The sequence below is a fragment of the Gasterosteus aculeatus genome, chromosome 8 (assembly GCF_964276395.1).
Source record: "Gasterosteus aculeatus chromosome 8, fGasAcu3.hap1.1, whole genome shotgun sequence".
Lineage (NCBI taxonomy): Eukaryota > Metazoa > Chordata > Actinopteri > Perciformes > Gasterosteidae > Gasterosteus > Gasterosteus aculeatus.
The window spans coordinates 539457-559758 of NC_135695.1; the positions used below are offsets into that span (position 1 = coordinate 539457).

The 20302-nt window shown below is 46.9% G+C and overlaps 2 protein-coding genes across 5 annotated transcripts; one reads left to right on the forward strand and one right to left on the reverse strand.

Moving 5' to 3' along the window:
* Positions 1–548: 548 nt before the first annotated feature.
* On the forward strand, positions 549–11781 carry LOC120823420 (desmoglein-2.1-like). Its single transcript, XM_078107523.1, has 14 exons — positions 549–708; positions 3102–3224; positions 3332–3487; positions 3613–3754; positions 4108–4268; positions 4616–4750; positions 6042–6227; positions 6621–7105; positions 7190–7332; positions 7630–7851; positions 8246–8488; positions 9246–9376; positions 9550–9813; positions 9964–11781. Exons 1-14 carry the CDS (start codon positions 664–666, stop codon positions 11041–11043), a joined length of 3516 nt encoding a protein of 1171 aa, XP_077963649.1. The 5' UTR covers positions 549–663; the 3' UTR covers positions 11044–11781.
* Positions 11782–11933: 152 nt separating this feature from the next.
* Positions 11934–20280, reverse strand: rfc4 (replication factor C (activator 1) 4). Of its 4 annotated transcripts, none has more exons than XM_040183364.2 (11): positions 19889–20280; positions 18905–19028; positions 17308–17386; positions 16236–16315; positions 16015–16134; positions 15786–15929; positions 15585–15705; positions 15153–15278; positions 14994–15074; positions 14800–14913; positions 11934–12100 (listed from the first exon to the last, which is right to left on the reverse strand). In XM_040183364.2, exons 2-11 carry the CDS (start codon positions 19018–19020, stop codon positions 12005–12007), a joined length of 1077 nt encoding a protein of 358 aa, XP_040039298.1. In that variant the 5' UTR covers positions 19021–19028; positions 19889–20280; the 3' UTR covers positions 11934–12004. The 4 variants fall into 4 exon arrangements, with proteins under 4 accessions (XP_040039298.1, XP_077963650.1, XP_040039297.2 ...); XM_078107524.1 differs by having other exon boundaries at positions 18905–19025; positions 19894–20104; XM_040183363.2 differs by having other exon boundaries at positions 19894–20104.
* Between the last annotated feature and the right edge of the window lie 22 nt (positions 20281–20302).

Here is a 20302-nt window from a genome sequence, read left to right on the forward strand (position 1 = left end):
CTCTTAATTTCCATTTGGGCCATAATCTTCCTTAATAATGCAATTACCCTGTATTATTACCTCTTTAAAAATCTTTATGTTCTTCGGCATTTAAATCAGAAATAGGTTCCTCTACGTAAACCAGCTCCCCACCTTTCCAGTTATCATGGCAGCAGATCAAACAGAAATACACATGGTTTCTAGTATTGCTGACGATATCAGAGAGATAATAACAACTTTCTGTGTAACTTTCAGCCCGGTAATGGGGGAGGGTTGGGTCCTCTTGCTTTTGTTGCTACAACAAGATACACGTTGTACTTTGGGGAGACGAGCCGGCAGCTCAAGCTCAAAGACGAGAGTTATATATACGTTTGTAGTCTTTCTGTGTCCCTCTGAAGTCCTTTGACCCCCGGACACAAAGGCCTTTGCCGGCTCGACCCGTACAGTGATCCGTCCACGTGAGGTGGCTTCTGTTTCTCTTTTCTTTGTACTGACATTCAGGCTGATATTGAGTTCCACAGATGTAGTGCTCCTCCCCCACAAACACACTTTCTCCTGACGGGTGTGTCTGTGTGTGAGGTGGAGCACTGCTCCTCCTCAAAAGCCTCCTCCTCGTCTCCATTAGATCTCAGTGTGTCTGGGACTCTAACCCGCATCAGTCACTTGTCGCGGACCGGGAGCACCATGATTGGGGTTTCTTCTCCTTTGTTTCTTCTGTTACTACTAACGGTGAGTGCGACGCGCTACCTGTCCGTCTGTCCTGCGGCTCACAGTGGCCACCCCTTTGTCGGATAACTCCACATATATGAGCATGTATTAAGGTCCTATTTATCTACCTGTACCAGAAGCAACAAACAATCAGTTTGTGGAAACAAGTAGTTCCAGGTAGAAAGGCCGTAGTGGGGAAAGATCACCTACTCCCTCGTGTCATGGATAATTACCGTGTCTATGTTGATCTACGTCTATGTTTCAAATACCTGGCTGCCATGGCAACGCACAGGTGTGTTCATGTCAAAGCCTGACTGGTGAGAGTTAAGAGGATACACCGCTCACTGCTTCTTTTTGCATTATGCTTTTATCATAACTGTCAACGGCTCAGTGGGACTCAGTGGGAGTTTTAAAACATTATTCTTATAATTTATGCTAAATAAATGACTCTTTTCTCATCATGTTTGGAACATCAGTAGATTACACAGACGGCTCATGACAAGATGTTTCATGCTTCGCACAATTCAGATTTGTGCGCTTGGTGTGAGTATCGGAAGTTCAGACAAACACAACAGCATTTATTAGTGAATAACTATTGGGGTAGAATGACCCAGGATCAAACAACCTCTGCGTCCCTTTGTCCTCCCAACATTGCATGGTTTTGTAGTCTCAGATTTAACAGCTAACACCCATGGAGTCTGATGTAGTTGTCGTGTGGTAGAGTACGCCTGCACTACACACACTGAAAGCTGCCAGTCACACGACGGGTATCAAGTGAAGTAGAATGAAAGTTGTAAAATGAGATTCTCCAGTGGCATGGGTGCCACTTTGAGGGGGTTGATGCAGCCATCATGATAGCTGAAAGCCGCTCAGCCAAAATAATCATCTAGGTGAGAGATGCACAGATATAAAGCTTGGCTGAATTCTGCAGCTCATTAAGGCCTCACATGTCCTGCATTCGGAGACGGGAGGCCACTCCTTTCCCCCGTGTCACGCCGACATGCCCATGCATTGACTGATGGGTGCTGCTGGGAGTGGTAGGGTGCGTCTGCCTGTCTGTTCTCACGCTGGGGATCTTAACCTTTCTCACGCCAAGCACCTTCACCAAAAACCGTTTGGGTTCTTGGATATAAGATCAGAATTGGAAAGTGGTCAACATGGTCTTGAGTAGAGAACCACTGCTCTATGCTCACAGAGCTCAGCTCCTCATCCCATGCATATTGCTGATGGGGCCGAGCTGTATGTCCCCTCCTGCTCTCACTAGATCCCCGGTCTGAGGCAACGTGCTGCCTTCCCTGGAAGTAGAGGAAGCCAAGCGTTACTCATTTTGACGCGAGTGGCAAAAGTGACAACAAATTGAAGACAAAGTGATTTCAATATGACCACTAAGCCGACTGAGCAGATCTACAGACCACAAGAAGGATGCTGACCATCGTGTTTTGCCCTCAAGCTGCAAGTTACTGGCCTTTAGAATGTGAACCGCCAGTCTTTGTAACTGTCACCATCAAAAATAGTATCAAGGCGAAGGCTGTGCCACCAGAGAAGTGGAGGAACTAGTTCTTTGTCTGGCATCAACGAGAAGATGGCTCAGTGTTTCCATGAAACCATTCAGCCAACTGCCGGCACACCCACACGCACACACACCCACACACACACCCACACACACACACACACACACACACACGCACACTTGTCCTTGCTACACACTAGAATATCACGAGCAGCGTAGCCAGCGGGAGCGGCAGCAATGACGAGTACCTGAACAACAGGTAAGCCCCTCCCTCTCTCTTCAAACCAGCAGGCCCAATTTGAGGCTGACTGAACCCTGCGTGAGCAGCAGGAAGTGAAGCGATTTATTTACATGAACTTCTTCTGCAGACGGAGCTGCCACCTCGCCGACCAGCCGGGTTTTTTAGTTAGAGACAAGTCTTTTGAACATGGGGAGTTTGGTGACGTGTTGCTGGGTGGGATGCATTAAAGACATACAGGTTGATAATCATATGAAAAAGAATTGTGCTTTTGTACAGATGTACATGTGAACAAGCACCTTAAACATGATGCAAAGGCAAGAATGGGGAGATATACATTATCATTTATTTTGTTTTGCATTAACCAATGTTCACGATCAACATTTCTTAATTAGATTTGATATGACAGTGAGGGTGGTTGCTCACACAAAGTCTCATTGGATTTGGTGATTTCTTTTTACACTATTGAATGCAGGATGAGTCATAAATACTTTCAGAAAAAAAGATTAAAATTCACTGGGTCTTTAAAAATGCAATATGTCAGTTAAAACAGTAACAAGTATATGATCAATAAGCTGGACACCTTTCTTAAAGTTTATCCCTTGAAAAACCTCTACATGTCCGGACCAAAGACTAATAATTCCTACTCCATCTGTTGTGTTCCAGGCTGTCATCGCGCGGATCGCTAGCTCTGGAGACAATCTGGTCAGAAAAAAAAGAGAATGGATTCTCCCTCCGAGGCCTCTGTTGGAAAATGAAGACTACACCCAACAGGATTTTATTGCTAAGGTGAGTCCCTGATTGATGGTACCCATTAAATCTATCTCACCACAGACAAGACTGTCTCTGAAGGGATTTTCCCCGGTGCGCTGAAAGGATCACGTCTTGTTTTCTAGATCCGCTCAGATGCTGAATCTTCAATGGACATTGAATACGCTCTAGAAGGCATCGGTGCAAATGAAAGGCCATACGGTCTGTTCATAGTGGACCCTAAGACTGGATTTATTAGGGTGACCAAAGTGCTCGACAGGGAGGTGATCGACACGTACAATGTGAGTGATACAGGAGAGATTCTCTTGTATTTCCCCACTTACCAGAGCCCATGTACATGTCAACGCCCAATTATGTTTGCAAATGTACAGGTTGAGACCATATTTAAGGAATAGTTCTGTTTCAGTTGTCAGGTGTCGCTAAGTACAAAGACGGCAGCCATGCAGAGAAAAAAATTGACATACGGATTAAGGTTGTGGATGTTAACGACAACCCGCCAGTGTTTGGAGACATCAAACCAGGGAGTGTGAAGGAGCTTAGTGCTGCCGGTGAGTCCCATCTCGATGTGTGATGCTGGAAGTGCTAAAAACCTCCCCATGACTCCCCAGAGGGAAACAAGATCTTGTTTTTTAATAAAAATAAATAGCTTTAAGAGCTGTTAGGTGCAGATATAGAAATAGTTGTAGAGGCTGTTTGAACTGGTAATAAAAAGGTATGTAGCAGTTTACCTGTTTCCCTGACATCACCTTGGTCTTCAACCATGGAAAGGTCTTCATTTACTATCATCAATCAGCTTGGTTTGTCTGTTCGTTCATCAGCCAAGCGACATCTAGAGCTAGTTTGGTGTCATCAGACCACACCAGACTGAACAATAACATCACATTTAATGCTGTTTTTACAGGGACTTCAGTTATGAAAATAACTGCAACCGACGCTGACGAACCAAATAACCCAAACTCCCAAATCGCCTATAGCCTCTTAGAACAGAACCCGCCTCATGACATGTTCGAAATAAGAAAGGATGGGACCATCTACGTAAAGAATTCTGCCCTGGACAGAGAGGTACAAAACTACTTGCTTTCACAGAGAAATGGAAAATCTGCTCATCAATGCCAGCTAATAAAATGCCATTAGGTGAAGAAGGTGTTGACCAGTTGGGAAGCTGGAGGCCTTTGCTTTTTGACTTCTTTGCCTTCTCTGCCACATGACTTTAATACGTGTACTAACAAAGCACAGTGACCACAGGCACGCAGCTTAAAGCCTCAGTTCTACTTTCTGAAAGGAACCATTACGAATGCTATGTGTTGAGTATAGACACTCACCAAATGGTAACTGGATCAGTTGCCATGCTTATTTGATTATTTAGGACATTTTACTGAAATAAGTCCCTGCTGTATTTGTGATTTCAGAGAGCTGATCAATACACTCTGAAGGTAAAAGGTCAGGACTTAAACGGCGGATTCGGGGGACATAGTGCAACCAGCACGGTTACTATTAATGTCGAAGATGTGAACGACAACCATCCCACTCTGGAAAAAAAACAGGTACTTTTCTGCCTCTCACTTTTTAAAATATCATTATGTGAGTATGTGCATCAGGTGTCAGGGGAAATGGTTCCCATACGGGGTTTCAGAGTTGAATAGTTTCAACATGTTCACTAGCAGTCAAATGTATACATATAACACATATTTTCTCGTTCAACTCAATGAGAAAGTTTGTCCAAAGCTTTGACTCGTACCGTAGAATACATGGACATGTATACATACTCGTGTCACAGATCACACATTCAATTCAATTCAATTCATTTTATTTTGTATAGCCCAAAATCGCAAATTACAAATTAGCCTCAGAGGGCTTTACAGTCTGTACACATGCAACATCCTCTGCCCCGAAACCATCGGCACAGGAAAAACTCCCCAAACAATGAAAAAACCCTTCATTGGGGAAAAAAGGGAAGAAACCTCAGGGAGAACGTCAGAGGAGGATCCGTCTCCAGGTGGACAGACTACAATGACGTCATGAGGACAGAAGGAACAATGTAAAATATGTACAATACATTCAATTCCTATGACAGAAATGATTAAAATAATAGTGAGTAGTAAACCAGGCGCACAGCCTCCATCACCACCATCAGATAGAACCACCATCACATAGAACAACCATCAGCTAGAACCACCGTCACATAGAACCACCGTCAGATAGAACCACCGTCAGATAGAACAACCATCAGCTAGAACCACCGTCACATAGAACCACCGTCAGATAGAACCACCGTCAGATAGAACCACCATCACATAGAACCACCGTCAGATAGAACCACGTCACATAGAACCACTGTCACATAGAACCAGCGTCACATAGAACCAGCGTCACATAGAACCACCATCACATAGAACCACCGTCAGATAGAACCACGTCACATAGAACCACCGTCACATAGAACCACCGTCAGATAGAACCACCATCACATAGAACCACCATCAGATAGAACCACCGTCACATAGAACCACCATCACATAGAACCATTATCACATAGAACCACCATCAGATAGAACCACCATCACATAGAACCACCATCACATAGAACCACCATCACATAGAACCACCATCACCATCACATAGAAGCACCATCAGATAGAAGCACCATCAGATAGAAGCACCATCAGATAGAAGCACCATCACATAGAAGCACCATCACATAGAAGCACCATCAGATAGAACCACCATCACATAGAACCACCATCCACAGAAGCCTGTGGGGAGGGAAAGCACAAAGACTTGAAAGTCAAGAGTGTCCTGTTATTCCCATTTCCTAATGTGTTTGAGTATTTGCAGTTTTCGGGCTCAATTGACGAGAACACAAAGAATGTGGAGGTGATGAGGATCAAAGCCCAGGACCTGGACCTGAAGGCCACAGATAACTGGATTACTGTGTTTGACATTGTCAAAGGCAACGAGGCTGGGTACTTCAGCATCAAAACCGACCCCATCACCAACGAGGGCATCCTCATGCTCGACAAGGTACTGCCGCTTTGAACAATAGTATGCGTGTGATGTTTCCTTCTATTTGCTGGCTACACCAACAAAACATGCAATACAACATTGATCAGTCTTTACTGAATAACATACAATGTTGGCACAAAAACACATTACAGAAATATATCTCTTTAACACACAGACCTGATATTGCTGCTAATGTTTTCCAGAAATGTATTTTATAATCCAACATCATTTTAGGCTCATGTAAAAGATAACTTACTTTTTATTAATATGAATAGCTGAATAAAATCCATGGCACATGAGAGAACCATTATGGATGCACGTCTACACTTCGGTCCTCATCGGGCTGAATTTTTGAGCTTGTATTGACAAATAGGCACAATAATAACTGTGCTTGTATGTTCTTTCTCACAGGAGGTGGATTATGAGGATGTGAAGGATCTTAAACTGGGACTAGCTATAAGAAACAAGGCTCCATTTTTTGATGGATCAGGGCCAGATGCCATTGATGTAAATATGTCAGGAGGGGGAGGAGGGGGAGGAGGTGGCGGAGGGGGAGGAGGTGGCGGAGGGGGAGGAGGAGGAGGAGGGGGAGGAGGTGGCGGAGGGGGAACAGGGACGGGAGGAGGGTGGTCAGGGGGTGCTCCTGGTGCAAGTGGTGCAAATGTTGGCGGGGGAGGGGGGGGAGGGGGTGCTTCTACTTCAAGTGGTGCTAGTGGGGGAGGAGACGAATATGAAATCAATATCAAGGTGAACAATCAGCGCGAGGGAGCAAGTTTCGATCCCAAAGTAAAAGCCATTCCCATGTCAGAGGGCGGCAGCACCTTCGACATGAATCAGGTGATTGGCACCTACTGGGCAACAGATGGAGACACTGGGAAACAGGCAGAGAATGTCAGGTCAGTGGCCACACAAACACACAAACAAAGCCTCTGCACGCCGGCAGCTGTCTGAACACCATGACACAACTCTTCCGGCTGTAGGTACGCCAAGGGCTGGGACCCTGACAACTGGCTGACCATCGACCCAAAGACGGCGCAGATCAAACTGAACAAGATGCCTGATAGAGAATCTCCATACCTGGTCAATGGGACATACATGGCCAAAGTGCTGTGCATCTCAGACGGTAGGCTACGTTCTACACCACCAGGTCTCAGCTGCAGCTCCCATCCTGCTGTTATTAGTGGGAGGCATCTACTTAACCTGTATGACCTCAAGTGTTGGAATATTTTGATTGCGCATCAGAAGCACAGTGACAAAGTCAATTAGATGATGACATGTTTGCAGTCATGATATTTCCCCCCAACAGTTTCCCCAGCTGAGTGGAAGAAGAATCATCGTGTGCAGACAGTGTTTCTGAAGAATGGAAAGAGAAACAAAGGAACTGATGAATGATCTTTGTTTTATTGGTTTTCCTACACAGACATGCCTTCTAAAACATCCACTGGCACAATAGCCATCCAGGTGGAAGATTTTAATGACAACTGTCCCATCCTGACAAGCGACATCGAGACCATCTGCACCCCGGCTGATGCAATCATTGTGAACGCAAGAGATGAGGACGCTTTCCCAAACGGGGCTCCGTTTGACTTTGCCATCATCCCAGAGGAAACTCAGGGAAAATGGCAGGTGGAGAATTTCAATGGTGAGGAGAACATGGCCAAGTGTTGCAAAGTTATGTAAAGACATATATAAACATACAAATACATATAAAGATAAAAACGTCTCTGTAAAATGTTATGTGCAATTGTCAATTACCTCCGTTCGTAAAAGTTCCAAATGTGGGCCAATCCTCATAGACCCTCGTGTTAAAATGCCCACAGATATTAGTCGAGCTTGGTACAAAAAAGGATTGGGTCTCCAAATGACAACTACGTGAAGTTGCTATACATCTCAGAACAGTGGACTACCAGAATGCCTGGAACCTTGTTTCTAAATTCAAATGTAGAAAAGCCAGCTTTAGACTTTTGTCTTCACTACAGCGTTCTGAAATCTTGGTGTAAAGCATTGACTTACCAAACATGTCCTTTTTCTGGCAGAAAGTGCAGTTATCCTGAGGGCCGTGGGGGCCGTATGGCCCGGCTCCTATGAGGTGAGCTTGCTGGTGAAGGATCAGCAGGGGGAGGCCTGTCCACAACCACAGAAGGTGACGGTCCAAGTTTGCACCTGTGAGGACGGGGTGACGTGTGGAACACGGGGCGCGGGTGGTCAGCCCAGCAGGTGGGCGAAGTTTGGACCTGCTGGCATCGGACTGCTTTTCCTGGGCCTGCTGCTGTTGCCATGTAAGAGTGTCACTCTGATTGTGATTTATCACCTTCGCTGTGCCCAGGACCATCCCACGACGGCTCGGTAGAGATAAGAAAACTATCAATACTGACATTTTAGTAAACACCCTTAAAATAGAATTTCACATTGTTTTCTGTTTTTTTTACGTAAATTATACACAATACATTCAGCAAACTATCAACAAACACAAGCTCCCATTGGATTAGAACTGTGAAAATGTCCTTTTCGTTTAACTGGCTCGATTTGTCAAAATGAAATAAAAAATGTGATAATAGTTAATCAAAAATAAGTAATAATAGTTCTTACATAAGCTAGTACCAACCACTTTCAATCAACAATGACCTGAGCAGCTACAGGGCAGGTGCATGGAGCCAACGTCCTTTGTTGCTCCATTCCTCGCTACACTCTCGGCCCATCCGCTTTTAAGCAGCCCAATCAAAAGTGACGCATTTGATATAAACCCTTCACATGCCGAAGAAGCTCTAATTTCCATTTAAGTGAAAGGTCTTTCCTTATGGATGTGATTGTGGGTTCGTCCAGCTGGTGGCAGAAGCCTAATATGACAACAGATTCAAGTTGCCTGATAAAGTTGAGTGAAAAGAGTTACAACATGGACTCCATGTTACACCAGAAACACAAATGGCGGCCTGTCATGAGAGAAAAGAGAGAGAGTGGTTCAGGTGAATTCAAAGTTCTGCGCTGTGTAGGGGCCTTAGGTCAAAGAGTAAAACCATGTTGTTTTTCTTTTCACAGTGCTCCTTCTGATGCTGCTCTTTTGTCAATGTGGGGGGGTTGGGGGCGTGAACGGGGACTTTGCTGAGATACCTTTCGCATCCAAACCACACATGGTTAACTACCACACTGAGGGCCAGGGGGAGAACACGGTAGGTCTACCCTTTACACGCACCACCTTCACTGTTGAGGGCAGGAATGTTGGCATACACACTGGCCCCTTGTGAGATGATGTCTGCTTGAAGGCTGCATGAAGGGATTTTTGAATTGTCAGCAACAGAACTGCCAACCTCGTTCTAACATTTGGATCCTTGGCCTTTCACAGGAGGTGCCACTCATGATCATGCCATCACCAATTGATGAAAATACAAGCACCATCAGCAAAGGCATGGGCAGGAGTGGTTCAAGGATAGAGCCTAGGCCCCTTCAGCAAGTTGACGGCTGCGGATCTGGTGGCTTTAGAGAAAGAACATGGATACAAGGCTTGTCCAATGGCTCTCACTATGAGAGAAGAGAATCCAGAGTAGGTGGAGGAATGTTTGACGGCATGGCTCTGCAAGACCAATTCCTGGGACTGTACTACACTCAGGTGAGCAATCATTTTCATACATCTACTCTTTGTAGAGGCTGAGTTTAGCCAGTAACTTAAAGAAGCTATTCCTGTGAGGGTGGTTGGTTTTTCCCACAAAACTGCTTAATCAACAAGGAGGTTGTTGATTTTCCTTTTCTGTGTCAACAGAAAGTGACCAGTGAAAACGAGAACCTTGGACTGAAGGACAGTCTTCTGGTCTTTGACTACGAGGGCCAGGGCTCCTCTGCTGGCTCAGTGGGCTGCTGCAGCCTCTTGGAGTCTGACAACGACCTGCACTTCCTCGATGACCTCGGGGCAAAGTTCAAGACCCTGGCTGAGGTGTGCAGCGGCAAGAAAATCCCAACCCAAGTCAAACAAGTGTTAACTCCTCTGCCCAGTGCTTCCATCAACACTCAGACCTCAGTATCAACGTCAATGACCAGCCAGCAGCAGCCCCCTCCGCCCAAGCTGCAGCCCACCGTTGCCCGGACTGTGGTCCGGGATTCATCTGAGCGTTCTCAGGTGATCAAGGAGAGCACGGCCACAGTGAGGCAAGGGATGACTGTGGCGGACGAAGGGATGTTGAATCAAGGCCAGATGGTCCTTCTACAGCCGCAGCAGCAGCAGCAGATCTACTACACCACCGGCCCGATGCTGCAGCCGGCGCACTTCGTAGTCCAGCCACAGATTCAGAACACTGTCCTGCTGGCAGAAGCACCAGCCACCAACCTGCAGAGCATGGTGATGGTTAACGGTCTGCAGACTGGACCTGCCCAAGGCATGGTTGTTCAGGGGCAGACGATGATGTCCGGTGGACAAGCCCAAGGCCCCCACATGGTGCTGGTGGAGAGCTGTGGAATCCAGGGGGGCGGTGGCAACGTGATCCACAATGGGACTCTCTCTGGCTCCCAGACGATGATGATGGTGGAGGGCAAAGTCCCTGCAGGGTCAATGAGCTATGTGCAGGGCGGCACTCTGCAGGGCGGCACTCTGCGGTCAGAAGGGCTTTCGGGGTCCCAGAGGGTCCTGGTGGCTGGAGGGTCAACAAGCAGCGGCGGGCCACTGGTCCAGGTGGCAGGAGGGCTGTCCCAGAGGAGTGTTGTCTCCGGTTCTCAAAGAGTCCACCACAGCAAAGACAGCCCAGCCACTGGCTCTCAGATCAACATGGTGCGCTCCTCCACTACCACAGTGAATTCAACCCCCACCTACCGCAAGGTGATGGTGCAGGAGACCAGAGAGAGACACTGAATATAGAGTGTCAGGACAATCGTGGACCTTTCCAAGGATGGCATTGAGACTGTCCCATTGGCCTGGTCCTGCTGGTGATGGGATGCTTGTGGGACACAACTAATGCAAGACAGCTAATGGAGAGAGGGCGGGTTCCTCATCGGCTCTCTGTGATGACACACAGCAGCACATCTGCAGTCCCCCACGCTTACATTCTAGCACTAGTTTCATCTTTACCAGCAGCTCTAAAGCCATCTGTTGGTCTACAAAATGTACCCACCAGATTCTGCTCTCGGAGGTTTAAACGTGTGTGTGGGCGTGAAGGTGTTTATCATGTACGGCGGGAGGCATCAATGACAACAGTCTAAGTCACCAGAAAACCAGAAGCCCCGCCCTCTCTCAGAACTCAAACCGTTTTGTGGGTGCAGCTCTTGTGGATGTAATTTTTTTTTCACGTTTGCCTTCTGTTGCAGCACTTTGACATGACACATAATCAAGTTCTGTATACAATACGTAGTCTCAGGTTGTTATATTTCTCTATATCATACGCTGTTGTATTCATTTGCACCATTTTTATTCTTAGTTCAAAATTAAAATATTCAGTATTTTCTGTTACCTTCATATTAGTAAAGTTCTTCATGTTTCTGGGGTAGAACTTATGTTCAAAGAGAATGTAGTAAAAAGGATAATGTAAAAAAACTGTATAAGGTCAACTATGAATGAACACAATTTATAATAAAACCGAAATCTTCATATTCATCCTGTTTCCTGAGAAGAAAGGAGTTTAAGTTGCACTGCTTGAAACATGCGTGTGTGTCAGTGAGAACGGTACTGGTAAAGTACTGTATCAGTGCTCCTGGTAGGAGCAGAAGGACGACCCGTATGAGGATTAAGGAGAAAAAAAACAAACAAAGTGTACAAAACTATTTATTACTTAACAAAATGCAAAAGTGTACAAGAGCCGTTGTTAAGCAGTAGCACTCTAGTTGTTGTGGGACGCCTGCTGCAAGATGAGTGAACACAGACTCAACATCTGCAGGTACTCGTCTGCCCCGTCGGTCAGGCACTTCCCCACCACCTGGACCAGAGGAAACACAGCACGCAGGACACAAGTGGGTGTAGTCATGGAGACGGTTCAGTGACAGGGTTCAGACACATTCTGACCAATGGGTGTCCAGGACTTTATTATTATTATTTAACTAACAATGAGAATGCAAAGCATATACAGTTGTTCTACCATTCAATTTGGCCCCAAGGAAAAGTTTACAATTATCCACCAGGGACGAGTGTGGTTTGGTTTTTCCCCCATTCCGGTGCTAAAACAATTCTTTTAAAACTTTAAAGATGTTTGTTTACTTCAAACTTGAATAAAACGGTTCACAGTTGACTAAGTGTTTCTGTAAGAGCCGGAAGTGTGTGTTAGTTAATGGGAATAGTAATCATTTCATTTGTGCTCATTGTGCAGGAACTGAAGATGCTCCTTGTTTGTCTCGATGTGTTGACAACATGATTGGTGCGCTTTGCTGCATAAAACGAGAAGCAACAAAACAATTTGCGCGGGGAAATGTAGTCGCGATACGATACAACGTAATCGCCAGGCTGGATCCCTGAGGACGCTCGTCGACCAATACGTCACTTCCACTGCGACTCGCTGGTCCCGATCCGTCGGCTCCTGCGAACGCGGTCGAGGGACAAAGTCCTCCAGGAGCCGATTGGGAGGACACATCTGATCGGTCCTTTGTGACCCAGCATATCCCAGCATGCAGTGCAGCGGACGAGGATTTAATTTAATTTATTCAGGACGGAGGCGGAAGATGCTATTAAACAATAAGGTACGAGAGGATGTACTTCCAATAATGAATGAATAACAGTTCGGGGGGGTTGTTAGGCCCGACAACCCTCAAACTGTTACATTATTGAAGATAAAGTACCTTACTGCTTTTATAATACTATTTATAACTTTGCTGGTAAGTAAATAGCTGCCAAAATAGTATAAGCCACTAAGCCATAACCAATGTTGTGTATCTCATTTCAGTAGCATAGAGAAAAATAGTCCCCGTACGTGCACGTAAACCGCATCGGGTCTCCTTGCAAGATCTCGCACCATCTCATTCACTCACATCGCTCATGATGTCCACCTTTTAATTGTCCAGTTGCGATTGTCTTTGTTTGTCAATCGCCACCGAGCTAAATACTGAAACATCGCTCAAAATCTAACAGTTATTCTGAGTGCGCAGTGATACGGAACGCTCGGGTCAATGTGAACAGGTACCGTTTGCTCGCTAAATTAAATATGAAATTCTGAACTTTTTTTGGCTTTTACGGTCAAGCGCAGCAGGTTGCTATGCAACAGGCGCAGCGGAGGTAAAGCTGATGACGCAAGCAGGACGTCCCCCTGTAGGACCGTCCCGTTTCAGAGGGCGCTCGGGTCAGCTTACTCGCTAGTTGTTACCAGCTGCAGTCCAGCGACTTGAGACACAGCTTGTGTTTGCAGCTCCATTACAGTATAATGCCAACAACACCCCCAAGGAACGCAACTCGGCCGGTACCGTCCGCCCCGAAACGCATCGGAGATTTTGGTGCCTGAGCAGATTGAAAAACTGATGACTCCGTCCTTGCAGCGGGTATCGGGCTATGAAAGCGGAGACGTGAGACTCCGTAAAGGACGTAGTCAGCAGACCAATCACAGCCTGGTGCTGCAGGAGGCTGCGCCGCTTTTGACGCTAGTCTAGAAAAATGGGTCGACGCACACGAGGAGGTGTGAAAAGACACGCAAGGGACACGCAGGGGGCTCTTGCGTCTCTCTGAAAACGCAGAAGCATGAGCCAGGCTTTAAGACGCATTGAGCTGCAGACACGATGGCAGATCGTTTGGATCTTTCAGTCTTTATTTTACGCAGCAAAGCTTAACTAAACATAGAAATAATCAATTCTATCACATGGGAGAAAACGTGCCTCATGCAGCTCTTGTGTTTGTTGCACCTGCTGCAATACGTCATTAAACAGAGACAAGCAAACAGGGTCCATCCAACATAAATGCTTTTCAATATGTTACATATCTTTATTTCCTGCACAATAAGCCTAAATCTGAAATTGAATAATTAATATTCCCCAAATACAAATGAAGTAATAGATACACTTCAAGCTCTTACAGAGGGAAACGCTAAGTAACTGTAAACAGTTAATATATTGCTCATAATTTGAAGTTAAAAAGTTCAAAGCTGTAGTGTGAAGTGTTCTTAATGTATTTAGATCTACAGTATTGTTTAAAGTTAATATATTGTTCAATTTGAAGAATGGCTTTAGCGATACCCATCCTGCTGCAGGTGGTGGGAGCGCCTCCTGGTGCGAGTACCAAACCAAACGAAGCTGTGCTTTGTTTGATGAAGAACAAGGTGTAGACCTTAGATTACGCTTTCTACCGGACACAGTGACGCCTGTATATCAGGAACACACAGCGCCGGTCAGCAGGGGCTGGGGTTACTACGGTTACTGTTGTATACACACAGTATGTGTCACTGCTACACCGACAACTTCATCACAGATTAACAAAACCTCTATTTCCTCGTCTCTAATATGAATACTAACGTCCCTTAACTTTTCACCATTTCATCTGAACCAATACATCCGTTAGTGATCCACCATATTATTATTATTATGTTATACGCCTCTCTAGCTGAACATGTTTCAACAACTCTCCACCGCATACATTTGGTTCTGATGGCGTCAGATTGGATATTAAAGGAATCATCTAGAGTCCTAAACAATGTCCACTTACCGCCATCTTCTCTGTGATGGCCGACTTCTGCTTGTCGCTCAGCTGCCGCTCTATGATGGACTCGTGGAGCTGACTCAGGATCTGTGTGGCTGCATAGCCTTCATCCACCATGTTCTGATGGAGCAGACGTTAATCGTGTGAATACTTAATACTTTGTCCCGAGCGCCTGGCAGCGCGCTTGTCAGAACACGTACCCTGACGGCCACCTCGAGCTTCTCAAACGTGCCCGTGAAGCAGATGTGGAGCAGGTTGTCGATCATCTTGGGAGGGACCACCTGCGGCGAAAGCGCACGACGACTTGGTCACATGACTGCCAGATAATAATAAACGGGGCCCCTAGTAGTGCGCCTCACCCCGGCTATGTCAATGACGGCTCTCTCTGTGATCTCCTTGTCCATGTTGAGGCGTGCAGCGCTCTGGAGGAAGGTAATGGCTTTCCGCAGGTCTCCGTCCGACACGCCCACCAACGCTGCTATGCTCTGGAAGGACAGACGGATGCGCTTTGACTTCCTCGGCTGAACAGAGGAGGCAGTCGCAGTTCTCTGCCACACCCACAGGACAACGTTACAGCCCAGTTACCGAGCAGCCATGACAGCTGGTCAGTTTGGAGGACAGAGGACTTCTGTACCTTCAAGGATTCAAAGGTCACTGAGCCATGGAATGCGCCTGTATCCCCTTCTCTACACAGGGAAACCAGGTGGGCACTGCAGCACTGCTTTTCTAGCTGCATTCATTCTTCCAGACAGTTTATCCGTCAGCTGTTCATAGGAATCCTCCTCTCGTACCTCTTTGGTGTACTTGAGGTTCTCCTTCTCACAGATCTCCAACAGGCGCTCCTCTTGGATCTTATTGGCCAGAGGTTTGAAGCGAAACTTGGAACATCTGGAGGTCAGCGGCTCAATAATCCTGGTGGACACACAGATACACAGCGGGGTGACGGCCGGTCACACAGCGTGTGCACGCCTTGCTCACGTCGGTCAGCCCACCTGCTGATGTAGTTGCAGATGAGGCAGAAGCGTGTGGTGCGGGACTCCTTCTCCATGGTCCGCCTTAGAGCGGCCTGAGCCGGTCCCGTCATGGAGTCCGCCTCGTCCAGGATGATGATCTTAAAAGGAGGACACGGCTTGCCACTGGCGACGCGGCACAGCACAGAGGCAGGGTTGAGAATTACTGAAGAGCTTGGGGCCTTTATTTGAGGAATGGACGCTGACTCACTCTGGGCGAGTCCCGGCCGCGGTGAGCTGAGCAAAGTTCTTCACCTTCTCCCGGACCACCTGGATGCCTCGCTCGTCGGAGGCGTTGAGCTCCAGCACCCTCTGTCTGTACAGGTGGGGGCTGGAGCACGGCCGGATTCATACAAGAGAAAGCAGACGAACGATTAACGAACACCAAGGCGTTCTGGTGGTGCTGGGACCTCAAACGCCACCGTCACTGACCCGTAAAGTTCTCTGGCGGCAGCCAGGATGGTGGAGGTCTTCCCCGTCCCAGGAGGGCCGTAGAAGAGCAGGTTGGGAAGCTGCGGTTAAAGCAAACACTAGTGAGAACACGTCTTCATGAACTACAGGACGCCTGTGAGCTCCAGCTGGCTCTTGAACCACGAAATCAGCACTGATTCCACTTGATGTCTTTGCCAAATGTCTTTAAGAGTTAGCGTTGAGTGCTGGTAGCGACGGGGCTGCACCATTATGGCCAAAAGCACAATCCCTCATTCTAGGGACACAACGTTTTAAGGAGCACGAGCACTGCTCAGTTATTTCAGTCTTTGGGCGGTGCTTTGATGCACCGTGTGCTCCTGTGTCGTTGGACAGTTTGTGGAGATTCTTCGGGTGGTCGAACAAGTTGGTAACTGCGAAGCACTCTGACGTAACCAAGAACAGAGCATATCACAAAAACCTGCAGACCACGGATGATGACCCTCTGAGGGACTGGCTCCTCCCCCTTTGCTGCTGACCTCTCACACCGCGTTGTCCTCTACTCTCCTACCAACACTCACGTTCTGTGAGGCTGCAGGGCGCCATGAATCCTCCCACCTCCCTCTGCCCCTGGTGGTTAGTCGAGGAAGCGCTACGTAGCAGAGCACGCGTTTTAAACGTCAAGATCGCTGACGATCTCTCTCATTTAAATCGTGACCCAATATTTGATTAATTGAGCAGTTTTAAGTTGGGATGGTTATTGCTTGGTTTTTTCTGATACCGGTGCTAAAACAATATTAGAAAAAGCAAGGGGCCCCCCTGTTCTGTCCACATGTCCACAGGGACATGAAGACAGTGAAGCTCCAGCTGACGTCAGCAGACCAAGTGGGAGTGTCCCTCACACAACGAGCGGAACAAACGCCATTAATAACGTGCTTTTAAATATAAACGCAGCAATCAATGCAGCAACAACCCGGTTTCCCCGTTTCATTTAAAATTGTGTCAGTGTCTGTCTGGTCACAGAATTCATCTAATTTGTCCCCTACAGCCCAGAACAGAGTTATCAAGAGTCTAGAAAAAAGGGAGTGATACCCACATCAGCTCCTTCCAGAGACTTCTTCAGCACGGCTACCACCTCGTCCTGGAAGGCCACCTCATCAACACACTTTGGCCTGCTGGGATTCACAAAAACACAGCTGGTTATCTGTGGAGCATGTTATGTTCTGGGGCTTCATCATCAGGCAGTAGAAACACTCGGTGGTCCAATACAAACCCTGCCGATACTTCTTTACTATCGAGCTTTGGATAAATTCAATTTGATGTTTGAAACTGTTATGGATTTAAGCCAGAAGTGCACCCCCTAGTCATGGACGTTATAGTATGTGTAATAATGTTTAGTGTTAGAATTATAGTTTGTGTGTTATTAGATATTAGTTATTACATTAACATGTTAGATGAAGTGAATGCAATTTCAATCAAACACAATGTATAGTCATTTAAATCATATAAACACTGTACACATTAACATTCTGTCACAATGTGATGTTAAAACCTGGGGACGGATACTAATTGCCGTTCTTTATAGATTTCTCCCAATTTTATCCCTAAAGAGGGTTTTTTGGGAGTTTGTTCTCCTGTCAGGTAGTAAATGAACAACTTAATGTAAGGCAGCCGACTGAGGCAAATGTCTTGAGAATTGGACCACATGAACTGTCTTAGATCTTATGATGAACGGTGATCATGAATGACTTGTTGTAATTAAAGTGTACTAGTTATAAGATGAAGACTTTAACGATGTATGCTTTGTTATATTCACTCATTGAGGGATGAAGCCAAACGTATCTACATTGAATGCATTGAAATGTGAGGGACAGTGAGGTTTCAGGTTACAGCTGCAGCTTCACACCTCAACGTGAAGGGGACAGTGAAGGAGGAGACACTTTGAAGAAGAAGCCAATGACATTCAAACGCACCAAAGAAAACACACCTCAGGAGTTTTCCTGCAGCCGCTTTGATAAGTCACTTTAGACTTGCTCAGAGAATTCTCTATTTCGCAGAATATTTACTGTTCGTTTTGTATTTCACTTTGTAATTGTATTCCTTATAACGTTTAGTTATTAAATACTTTTTGATTTTTGAATTTACGCAAGCTGACTCTTTTGTATCTTCGTTTCCGGCCGGGACGAGAACAAAGGAGTGAGGCCTCCCTGGAGAGCTTTCCGAAACCTAACAAAACTGTAAGGATTTGTTGGACTGCACTGCATTATAGGACGTGCATCTCCTTTCTCCTAACAAATGTACACGAGAAACACCCACATAGAACAGAAAAAACACCCCTTTACCTGTGAAACATGATTACATGCAATCAGCGGTGAACAACACGCAACACCAGTGGCATCATAAAAGTATGATTGGGCTGAACAGGTGTACCGGATAGTGTTCACTACGGTGGAACCCTGGAATACAGGTAGGGCTGAACAATACATCCATCTCGTTCAATTGAATTTGTGTGAGATGTCTACATAGTAAGAATGATTTTTTAAGAGCCGTCTCATAGTTGATTGCTGCTACACTGAGGGGTTACCCGCACGGGGCTCGCTATGCAGCAGTGGGTCATGTCACAGTGACCCAGGCTTGCTGGGGTTCTGCTGGATTCAGACATACTGTACAGCAGATCGTTGTGGTCCACTCACTACTTTTCTACCCAGGGAATGGGCTTGGCTCTCTTCTCTGAACTGGGCCCTGCTGCCGCCTTGTCTTTCTGAGGTCTGGTGGACTGAAGCGTCGCTCCTTTCAGGAAGGCCTGCATGGCTCCTGCTGCAGACACACAGGGACAAAGAGACATGCGGAACATTACAGGAGCAGCACTACCGGGCTGTCAGCTCATCTGTCACCGACACCACACCACAACCAACTCAATGCGGACAGACCTAAATCAGACGAGCCGCCATCGGCTCCCTACAAGGAGTCCTCCACCTAATGACGCCTGGCTTTTGATTGAAAGAGTGTCAATATAAATGCCTATGATCAAAGTGGTTTCCGTGCACGTTGTCTCTCGTGTATGGTGGTGAATAGCATGGACGCCTCTGGACGAGCACAGCTCGTGTAACCTTATCATTACTGTTTGCTAACTAGCTGTAAACTAGCTGGTAACCGGCTGCTTGCTAGCTATCTGTAACTGGCCGCTAACCGGCTGCTTGCTAGCTATCTGTAAGCTAGCCGCTAACCGGCTGCTTGCTAGCTATCTGTAAGCTAGCCGCTAACCGGCTGCTTGCTAGCTATCTGTAACTGGCCGGTAACCGGCTGCTTGCTAGCTATCTGTAAGCTAGCCGCTAACCGGATGCTTGCTAGCTATCTGTAAGCTAGCCGCTAACCGGCTGCTTGCTAGCTATCTGTAAGCTGGCCGCTAACCGGCTGCTTGCTAGCTATCTGTAAGCTGGCCGCTAACCGGCTGCTTGCTAGCTATCTGTAAGCTAGCCGGTAACCGGCTGCTTGCTAGCTATCTGTAACTGGCCGGTAACCGGCTGCTTGCTAGCTATCTGTAAGCTAGCCGCTAACCGGCTGCTTGCTAGCTATCTGTAAGATAGCCGCTAACCGGCTGCTTGCTAGCTATTTGTAAGCTAGCCGCTAACCGGCTGTCGGTCAGTGGTGGCCCGTTACCGGCTGGTTTGTCTCACCGTACTTCCCAGAGCGGAGTTCCCGGTTTCGAAGGCCGACACGCCGCTGTCACACCGGGCTGAGTGGAGTCCGCTTGTTGACATGTGTCTGTAGCAGCGCCGCTTTTCCCGCTCTGACTCGGAGGACATTTGTTGTCGTCCAATCAGATGCCGCGGATGCTGGAGTTGGTCCTCCTCTTCCACGCCCAGGTCTCCTCCCATTCAGTCGTTCCTTCCCCTCCACCGTGATCTCCTGTCTTCTCTCCAGAACCTCCTCCCCATCTCTCATTACCCCGCGGATCATTTTCGCAACCATTCATGGATTCTGAATTGACAGAAAAACAAATGTATTTGGCTTCAGTCAGCACAACACTGGATACAGCATCACCAGCTTTGTGTGCTCTTAGTGTACCAGCTGCTGCACCATTGATGCTG